The sequence below is a fragment of the Coloeus monedula genome, assembly GCF_965178545.1.
Source record: "Coloeus monedula genome assembly, chromosome: 8".
Taxonomy (NCBI): domain Eukaryota; kingdom Metazoa; phylum Chordata; class Aves; order Passeriformes; family Corvidae; genus Coloeus; species Coloeus monedula.
In genome coordinates, this window is record NC_138788.1 from 32,730,567 (window position 1) to 32,741,583 (window position 11,017).

The window sequence follows — 11,017 nt, forward strand, 5'->3', positions numbered from 1 at the left end:
TAAGGAAAAGATATACATAATTAAGGGAGCATAAGAATGTAATTCTAGGTGATAACCCTGCCATGTTCCAAAGGTTAAAAGAAAACCACCTCAATGAAGAGGAATATTTGGAAGCACCTTCACTAAGGTAAGAAAGGAAATCCTTCACAGATAAAAAACCTCTATTTTTTTTTTTTCATTTTTTCGGGGTTGGGGGTGGGCAGTTCTTCAACAACAAGAGTTCCAAGTTAATTTGTGCTTGGTTACACTCCATATAAAATTGCATCACTTTAGGTACCTAAAAAACACTGTGAGAAATTGTGAACATTGCACAGATCTTAGAAATTTTATTTTAACAACAGAATAGCATCAAGTTCTAACTCCTGTCCATATCTGACAGTAATGTCATCACAATCAATCACACCCTACCCAGACTGTCACATGGAAACCAGTTTGCAGAATGGTTCTCAGTATTTACGACCCACAAACTGCCTTGTATACTTCCCCTTCTAATTTATATGACTAGAGGTTACCTGCAGACAGGAGATACTAATTTGATCATAACAAAATGGTCAAAACTGATGCATCAAATTTTGAAGACAACAGCAGGACTGATCTTGCTGTAACATGAGGATATTCCAGTGAAGAGCCAATTAATTTCATCAATTATGATGTAGATCTTTCATTTAAGTTTGATCGAACACCAGTGTCCCTATAAATTGCAGCTTTTTAAGTCTTTCCCCAAAATGCCAGAAGCCACTAAGCCAAGCACTTAGGAAGTGCTGTCAAAAAGTCTGTGCTATTTAGAGACTGACAAGTGCTACAGCAATTTAGCACACTAAATTACAAAATATTTTAAAAGTTACTTTTGACAGGTAAGTTTAACATGGTCAAGATTATTTTATCATGTTCAAGTTACAGTCCTCAGGCTAATGCGTTCTTAGACAATGTGGCACCTACCTACCAGGCAGCTCACACAAAAAACACCAACAAGTGCAAAGTCTGAGCTTTAGTCAGATTAGTCCTCCCAATATTAGTGCAATAAGAAATCTGCATTCTGCTTTTTGAGACACCAAACCATGATTTGAGCACAAAAGCACTATGAAAAAAAACCCCTCCTTCTCCAGGGGAGAAAAAAACCTTGGAAAATATATTTAAGGTGTGCTGGTGGTGGGGAATCTTTTAAGATTCTTTGGTTTACATATGAAAATAATTTTCACAAGTATCACTCCAAATTGAAACTGATTTACAGCAGAGTGAAATTACCAAATATCTGCACATACCATCCTTACTCAAAGGGATAAACACATCCAGCTATGCACAGTCACAGTGTTCTAATTTATCTTTTATTTATTCTTTTTAAAAATCTAGGTGGATTCCCACTAACACAGTAGGAACAATTTAATTACATCTCAAGATAGTATTCCAGAAAGATTTTTACAAAGCATTAAAAAGTTGACATAATTCCAAGTGTCTGTTCCCAGCTCCGTATCCAAGTACCTGCTACTATGAGATCTCAGCTATCCTACCCTCAGGCATCACAAAAAAATGATGTAACTTCAGCCCAGATAAGTGTTCACATAAACTTTATTTTCTTAAAAGCCTTCATTCTAAAAGGCTCAGAATTTTTTGGGTAACTCCTACATTAACATTTTCTATTGGCATCTCTCAAGTTAAACAAGTTATCCTTAAATGCAAGGTTCAAACAATAGTTTCAGGTATGCCAGTCTACATCTGAGAAGCTCCAACTATAAAACACAAAGGACTCTGCCAATGCTGGCAGCCCTGGAATGTGGTAACAAAGACAGCAACTGGATTATAACAATAAACACTAACTGTGTACATTGTACCATGCACATTGCAATGAATTGCTTAGTTACTTAATACTAATAGTACTGTAGGTATTAAAGACATAATTCAGTAGTTTGTGCTTGAAGATCTACAGTCACTTAAGGAGTATGGCCCACCTGCATGATGTTGATGCTCAAGATATTTATCAAAGGAGTGCTGATCTTGGGCACTGTAACTGCATCACAGCACTGTGGGGCTCCAGCAAGAAGCAAAAGGAACAGAGTTACTGGAGGCCTAAATTATTCTCTACAACATATTGCAGAGATGCCCATATTTTTTTCAGGAAAAAACTTAACTCGTGTATAAAATAATGAAATCAAGAATTTCAGGATCACCAGACCAGCAAAGCAGAACACTCCACATGAGCATGTGCTGTGGGGATGGCCAGGGATGCCACAGGTAGAGATCTGCTACCCTGATAACTGACAACAGGGACAAGGGGTAATACTTTGCAGTGAGGTTTGCCCAGAGATTAGACAGAATATTCAGCAGCATTATGTACATACAGTTCATTTTTAAGATAGAAATGCAACAGCAAATAAAAAAGGGGGAACACACCAGCCAGCCTCAAAAGCTACATATGAATCCACCAAGCAGCCACTACTAAATACAGCCTCATGCAGGAGGTATCCAAGTTCTGACTCTCACTCCAAAACCTGGAATACGCCTGGACTGAGAAGTTTTGTTTTAAAATCAGCATTTGTGTGTATTTGTCAAAGCAAAGAAAACAACAAATAATATATTGCCCAAAGCCTCATTTACTGCAGTGCAATAACACTTTCCTTAAAGAACCTGCAACAAGTACCACTTGGGAACCTGAAGACCCAAAACCTTAAAGCGGCGTCATTTAGGTTCTTAGAATGTAAAATTCCATGATGCACTGACAGCTGCTAGATTATGCATATTGCCTAAGTCATTACTGGTTTTAAATGAATCTGATTTTAAAAAACCTTTTCTCACTCTGTCATAACGATAGGATATTGACAGCATCATTTTGACATTCCTTTGCTTTTTAGGACATGTTTTTACCGTCTATACTCATCATCTGTTTATTTTTGGCTTCATTTTTCTAAATACTGAAGCTGCCCTATCAGTTTCACAGGCTTATAAATGTTATACATCAAAAATTAGTTTCACTTATTAAGGCAGGAAACGGCTTTAAGAACTCTGGGATCTGTGCCTCAAAGCAAAAGCTTTATCAGCAGGTTCCAGTCACTGCTTCTTGCAAAAGAAAATGGTGCCGATTAAAACCCCATACACCTGATTTCAAAAAGAACACCTACCCACTGAACATTTCTCACATGGCTGCAAGGGGGGCTGCATGCCAAACAGAAGATAGCTGTTTCTCACACACCCTCTGTCCCCAGCCCTGTAACACCGTTCAAGAAAAATGAAAACTATACATAAAGAGATGAAGTTGAGATAAAAGAACAATAATTCATCCACTTATTACTCCAGACTTCAGAAGTGGTACTTCAATACAGCCACAGTATAGTTCCATGCCTGACTTGCTGACAGAGTTGTGCTCCATTTGGAAGTTAGAGGGATACAAATAGCCACATAATTTTGAAACTAACTCACTTTTTAGAGGCATTGTGTTTTAAAATGGACATTTCTGTAAATTGCTAAGAGAAAAGTAGCAATTGAATCAATATTATACAACATGAAAGCAGTATTTTATTAAGTGTACTTGTATACAAAACAATGATTGCTCAATCCACCTCTTCCATAAGCAAATTCTCTTTTTATAGCTCTTCACTGAAACAGTCACTGTTAGAACAATTTCCTTAGGAAAAAGTATCCATTAAAAAAAAAAAAAAAGGTTCTGAAAATCACAAAGAAAAATGAACCTTGCAGTGAGCAACGGAGCACATCTTTAGAAGAGCAGAAAACCCCAGTGAATTCACATGGATTCTGCCTCAACAGAACTCCTCATGAGAGATCAAGCCAGTCATTTGAGTTTTCCTTCTTTCAACATACTATTTGTTCAGATAAACCCACTTAACCAAAACCAAGTCAAAGCTGTGAATACTAATAATGTTTCAAGCATTTTGTTTTCAGAATTACAACATGCTAATATTTGAAAGTCAACAATTTGGAGCTAATGTTCCACAAATAATAATACACTGCTGTAGCACCTGGGATATGCTAGATGTTGTATAATCCCATGGCTACCAAAATCAGATAACAGTTTATCATAAATATTACAAAACCTTAAAACTTCTTACATTAATTTGTTTTTATTGTCAAACAATTTGCACTGGAACCTCAGTATGTTTTATTGATTATAATACTCCAACCACTTTAGAGGAGAAGGGATAATGACATTTGTGAAGGAGAACAGCAAGTGTTTTTCATGTTGTACACATGAAAGGTAATAAAACAGTCAGAATCTGGTCAGACCTAAAGGGAACATCAGGACACATTCCTACCACTGTCAGTAGCTGTTATCTTTGCAGACTGAAGTCTGTGATCACTGGTGACAAGGCAGGTAAGAGTCCAGTCATTAGAAACTGCCCTGAGTGACTAAATGGAGGAGTTTAATGATTTTGTAAGAACACTCACTGAGGAACAGTTACTTTTACCTAACCTCAGAGAACCTTAAGAACTGTATTTCCCACTTCAAAAACTGTCTGTTTTTATAGGCATCACAGTACTGTAATACATTGCATTAAACAGATTTAAATCTGCAATTTTACATTAAAGCTTAGTTTAAAACAGTGTATTTAAGAAACATTTACAATATTTGTATAAGAATGAGAAGCACTCAAAATTCGTCTTTGCTTTCCTAATCCTTTTCTAATACCTTTGAATTTTGCAAGCATATACAGTGGACAGAAAATTCCCATTACCTCAGTGAAGATGGAAGAATATACAAGATAAAGGAAAGAAAGCAAAAATTATATAATTAATTTTTAGTATAACTCCAGAAGATTTATAGTTTAAGTCATACTACTCAAATGACTTAAAAATGATCAATTCTCCACTCACTGAAATAGTACTTTTATTTTTTCTTACCTGGCTTCAAAACTATTCAACTATCTTTTTATCCTAATTTTTTCCTCTGCATTTTCTCCCCTATGCACAACTAGCATTGGGCAAAACAGCCTTCGAGGACTTTAGCTACTTCAGCTGCTACCACCTACCATATGTGCACCAATTTAACAATTTCTTAAATGAAATTACCAGAGCTATCTGATAAGATTCCTCCCCAGTTTTAAACATTCACTAAGCAGTACATCCAGATTTAAAAGGTCCCATTTTGTGGCAAAGAGAGCACAGCTTACATGAAATTACTCAGCTACACCAACTAACAGGACAACATCTTGAAAAAATGGTGTTTCCCTCAATTTGTTTTTAGATATGTATTTATACACTAAACGATTATGACAAGGAGGAAAAAAAAAAAAAGTCCAATGCAATTCTAAGGCTACAGCAGCGTATTTGACAACCACCTACTCCCACTCTTCTTCAGAATTCTTCCAGCCATCAACTCCTGACCACATGAATACACAGAAAAAAAGTACAGGCACACAGCTTGGGCTTAGTGTGTCCTTATTTGCTCTAGGCTTGCTAAATCTCTACCTGTCTTCAGACTTCCCAAGCTTATGGGTGAGATAATGCAAAAAAAAAATATGAGGCACAGGGAACTGAGAGGAAGGGAACATCCTACTCCTGTCCTCTTGGCTTGCAACATGGAGAAAAATCAAAAGCTCAGTATAGATGACCAGTTACCAACTCCTCGGAGTTGTGGAGTGAGCAGCAAGGCTCTAAAGCAAGGTTACTTCAGATAGTTCATGGCTGTATTTTCAATTCTTAAACAGAGATACAGCTATCCAAGCATTGCTCCATCAGCAGCAACGTCCTTCAATCACTGACAGGGATCTACTCAGGAAACAGGAAAGATGCTGCAAACAATCTTCAATGCTGTTTTAGTCATGACACTTTTAGTCCAGATGTGCATAACTAAATGACCCCCTAGAGTTCTTGTTAACAGCCCACTTACCTCACGAATGGCTAATCTGTCACTCAGCTCCTCAGCCTTGGCAATGTCACCTTCAGCCACACATTTCTCTATGCTCAGTTCAAGGCCAGACTAGGGAAAAAAAAAAAGGAGAATACCTTTAGAAAAAAAAGAACATATTTAAAGGGAATACTTCCTTTCTAAAAATATTTCTTTCATAAAATTCTTTCAGACACTGCATAAACCTGTAATTTCTGTGTACCACAAATCACTCTGTCTGTGTATTGTAATGGACAGTATAATTAAGAATACACTGAGAGGCTGCCTGAGCACAAATCATTGCATTAGTTCCACCTTATGTGCAGGATAATACTATAGGTTAAAAAAATTACACGGGCTAGTTTATGCCTGTCACAATAAAATTTCATCTGAAGATCTGGCTTATCTCTTCCATCCCTGGAGCTTTCTAAACAAAATGTGAAATATATGTGTCAAGTAACATGAAGAATGGCAATTACCACTGTATCGTTACAGTTCTAAGATCTTATCATCATCCAAAAAACAGAGTTCTGGCACAAAGCCACTCCACTGTGCTAATAAATTAAAAATTCTAGCAGCCCTATGGAAAACAATGAAAAAGCCTCAGGATTTAAAGGTTGTTTTCTTATTTTCTGACGTTACAATCAACGTAACATAACTTGTTTAATGGCAACACTTACAAATAATGTAACAATAGAAAGTAAATCTTTCCTGGAAATTATAGTTGGATATTTCTGATGGCATACAGAAGGGTAGCACAGCAGTAGCACTGACTTCAGAATTTCACAAAAAAACGCACTCTCGTAACAAAAGACAATTTACAGTTTCACTGGTTTTAAATATTAGGGAAGCTAAAGACAACACATTTGATAGTTTCATAACATACACTTTTTTAAGAGACAAAAGTGAAAAAGCTAATAGAACTCCTGAGAAACAGTGATCTGCAAACACTGCACTTTAATTATTTCAGGTGGTAGATGAAAAAAAACACACAACTGGAAGTTGCAGTGATGGCAAATTCTGTTAAGATGCCTTTTCCAAAAATAATGAGACATATCTTCCACTAGGGATAAAATCCCTGAAATTACAAGGAAACCATCTGCATTTTAACACTTTGGGCCTCATTCCAGATCTATCCTGAGCAGTTTAATGACAACTAAATAAGCACCAAAAGTAAGAAGCAAACAAATCCTCATGACCTGCAGGTAGAAACTTACTTTAAGAAAATGAAAAACACAAAAATTACCATAAAGGAAGCTAACTGAACAGTTCATGTCATAGAACTTACAGAGAACTTTACAAGAAAAACTACAGAACCAACAGTGCTACCAGAAATTCAGAATATAATGAGATTCTTAACTTATCCATCATGTGTGCCAATTATTTCAGATATGACTAGTTACACAGTAATATTTATGAACAGAATGTGTTATGAATCCAGTCAAAATGTATGCTAGCTTTGCCCCTTTAATTCTTGTAGCCACTGGTGTCAACTGAAGGATTTATGTGAGACATTTTAAAGTTAAAACATGATGAAACAAAAGAAAAGTTTGCATATGAAGAGTTCTGTCTCTCACAACAGCAGAAAACAAAATTAGACAGGAAACAAGCCTGGATACTGTCTTAAAAGAAAGCACAGCAAACATTCAAGGACATTTATTTAAAAAGTGCACAAAATTCTTCAGAGGGACTTGATCCTTTACTCTCAAATAGCCTCAGTTTTATTCCTATTTCAGTTAAGGACAAGTTCTTTTACTGCCAAACACAAACTGACACTGCCTTTGTATTAACAGTCACCTTTTGTGGAGCTCTGCTATCCACAGGTGATTCAAATCTATCATTGATTCCAAAGTATTGTGTAAGTTCTTTCCATTTGTCTTCATTTTCCAACTGCTGACTACTAAAAACAAACAAACAAGTCATTAATATAACCACTTCCCTTTCCACAACTAGTAATATCCTTTTCAAAGCTAAAATAAACTCTTCCATTTGGCAGACATGGTCTTTTCACCCATTCAGTTTTTAACTGAAGTGAAATTAATTATTCCTTCCCCTTTGTAAGTGTAATTTTGCAATTTTGAAAGCAAGCTGATAGAATCATAGAACCATTTAGGTTGAAAAAGCCCTTTAATATCGAATCCAACCATAAACCTAACACTGGCAAGGAGGAGAAAGAAGGGAAGGAGCAGGCTGAACAGGAGGAGGCTGTATGCAGTAAGTAGGAAGAACATTAAATCTATTTTAAGTTACATTAAATAATCAATTTGTATTATTTTTAAAATCCAGCAATAACACGCCATCAAGACATCACTCATACAAATTTAACCTGCCCAACAGAGACACTGAACAAGTTTAAAAGATATTTTACACAGTGCTCAAAGCTAGGCTTTGGCTATGAATGTGGTCAAGCTTATTACAAGTTTTGCCTGCTACTAACAGACCTCAGGTAATCCCATTGACCTGGTTATACCTCTTAGCCACTTCATCAGTCTTTTTCTGTTTTGCTAAAGGGAAAAAAAAAAAAAAAGAAAAATCCAACATTACACAGTGATACCCCACAGCATCCAATGAAGTCAACAGAGCTCTAATTGGTCACATTTCCTTTGAAAGATCAACACACTGGGACTTTTACCCAATGATCATGTGGATTTAAACCACTCAGCTGTAAGAAACTCCTACAGTATCTGTGAAGTTTCAACCAGAACATGCAAGTTTTACAGAACTACTGAAATACCCTTAGCCATTATAAAACAGTATTAACTGAGTAAGTTTTACCTCCTTTTTTAAGAAGAGGACAAATATATTACTTGCATTCTATGTAGCAATCTACAACCCCACTACAATCTTGCAAGTGATGTACCGAAGTGAAAAAATAAAATCCTAGGTAACAGCTAGAACACAATTCTTCATTTAAAAAAACCCCAAACCAAACAAAACAAAACATGAAAAAAACCCCTAAAACCAAAAATACCAAGCCCACAAAATAGCATGTATTGATACTAATTCAATTTGAAAACAATTAATTCTGTTAATTATAAAAAAAACACCTTTCCGGCGGCGCTTTCTTTTTCGGCATCTGTTTTCCTCTTTTGCTTGCATTTTCATTTCACGGTGTTTCTTCTGAAGCTCCACAAATTTCTACAAGATTATGAAAAAGCAAGTCAGTATTTTTAATTTTCCCCGCATTTTTAAGAAATTACATAGAGAAATGTTTATTTATCCACAGTGCCATGTGTTATCTATTACATCCCAATTTACAAATCGAGAAGATCCAACTCTGATGGTGTTAAACTGGAATTGGTGCTAATCTTTCACCACCTCTCTCTGGCTTTCTGTCCTCCCTACATCTCAGGGCTGTTCATATCTTACAGTTCTTTCATGGGATGTGACACAGAACACACTTTTGCTGGTTCTGCACTCCTGAGCTATTCCATGTATTGTTACTGCCCAGCTGGCAGTTTGCAATTCACAAATTAGTCACAGCATGGTCCTTGCACAGCAGGCTACCTGCAAGGATTGGTGGATGTAAGAGAGCAACTATTTTTTGCCAATTCTTATTTTGAATCCAAAGCCTAAAACACAGATTGTTTTGTTAAAGCTTCCCCCCCCCCCCCAAGTCTTTACATGCAACTGCAAGCTCAGGTTATAAGGAAATCTTGAGTCTGAATGCTTGCAATTAACCCCTACAGCAAGCAGCAGGGCACACCTCCACCTCCCAGGTAGGCAGCACCCCCACAGTGGCTGATATACTGAGCTGTAAACCCCTTTCTAATGCAGAAAGCACCTACCAAGCAGCTCAGAGCCCATAAACCACTGAAAACATAAGTTTTATGCAACTCTATAGTTATGAGAGCTCCTTGCTGCGCTTTTAATCACAACCAAACTACCACCTAATCACTTCCTTCCTAAATTCCTGATCACCTTGCTTGAAACAATCTAAGGTGTATATACTCAGATCATATTTTACCTCATTTCAGACCTGCATATTGACTACTCACACTGAGTTATTTTAATCTAAAAATCAGCCATTCAACTTTGAGTACACTGCATTATGCTCATTTGGAGCCCTCTAATGATACATACATTCCAGATATTTACAGAAACTCCAGGAGGGCACGTCTGAGATTCACCTTCTTCAGGTGTCACTGGTACCACAGTAAGTTCACTGCTGGCATTACTTTCCTGTCCAGTCCCCTGAACTCCTTCAGTATCTTCTTTTGCAACTTGCTTTGAACAGGAATCAGGCGATTCGTCTCCATCATCAGAACTTAGATCAACATCACTTTCATTCAGTCCTGGAGGTAACAGCCCACTCCACATCTTCCAGTTTAAACACGTCCAAACCACTTCAAATCACTGCGAAGACACCAGGTTACCCATCCCAAGATAAAAAAAACCTGCGGAAGAGAGAACCAGCAAAACACGTCATCAGAAATATTTTAGCTTATCTTACATAACTATCATTACAAGCTTTAGACAAGCACATTATAAAACTAATACTACTTACTATTTCAGAAACAAGCAGACGACTTGAGTACACAGGCTGACACTACTGGTTCTTTTTCCCCCCCACTCCTTGTTCTTTCAAGTTGTGCCCCTGTGCGTTTGCTCATCGCTCCTTCCAGTTTAGGGGCGACACTGCAGCAAACGCCTCCCGTCACTCCCCAGGGGCAGCCTCCCGGTACAGCACAACCACCTCCCTTCGCCGCCGGGCCGCGACAGGGAACAGCCCGGCCGGGGAAGCGAGGGGGGCCCGTTCCTGAGGCAGCGACTCGAAGAGAAGCGCGGCTCCCCACCGGCCTGGGGAAAGGCAGCCGGCACTGGGGGAAGGCAGTGCCCGCAGGGCCGGCGGCGCTGCCGGAGCCCCCTCAGTGCCCCCACCCGGCCCCGCGCCCGCCGCCCGCGGCCGTGTTTACCTGGCCGCCATCTTGGCACCGCCGGAACACCCCGCGCGCGGATTGGGCGGGGCGGCGCAGCCAATCGGCGGGCGCGCCGGTCGCCATGGCAGCGGGGCGGGGCGGGGCGGGGCGGCCCCGGGCAGGGGCCGGGCCGGGCGGGCGGGGCCGCAGTCGCTGTGAGGGGAGCGGAGCGGAGCGGAGCGGAGCGATTGCTGCGCTCTTTGGAGCGCGCCCGGGGGAGCTGATGGGACAACGCGTGCCGGCGAGGAGTCGTCAGAGTCACAGA

General features: G+C 38.9%; 1 protein-coding gene across 3 annotated transcripts in view; it reads right to left on the minus strand.

Moving 5' to 3' along the window:
* FAM204A (family with sequence similarity 204 member A) overlaps window positions 1-10,782 on the minus strand; it is a 16,750-nt gene extending 5,968 nt beyond the window's left edge. The window contains exons 1-6 of one of the 3 annotated variants that reach the window (XM_082286100.1): window positions 10,341-10,733; window positions 9,917-10,230; window positions 8,881-8,971; window positions 8,304-8,337; window positions 7,631-7,730; window positions 5,837-5,926 (exon numbers count right to left, since the gene is read on the minus strand). In XM_082286100.1, coding sequence (XP_082142226.1) covers window positions 5,837-5,926; window positions 7,631-7,730; window positions 8,304-8,337; window positions 8,881-8,971; window positions 9,917-10,153 — 552 coding nt within the window. In that variant the 5' untranslated portion in view covers window positions 10,154-10,230; window positions 10,341-10,733. The other 2 variants (XM_082286099.1, XM_082286098.1) reach the window with 2 other exon arrangements.
* Between the last annotated feature and the right edge of the window lie 235 nt (window positions 10,783-11,017).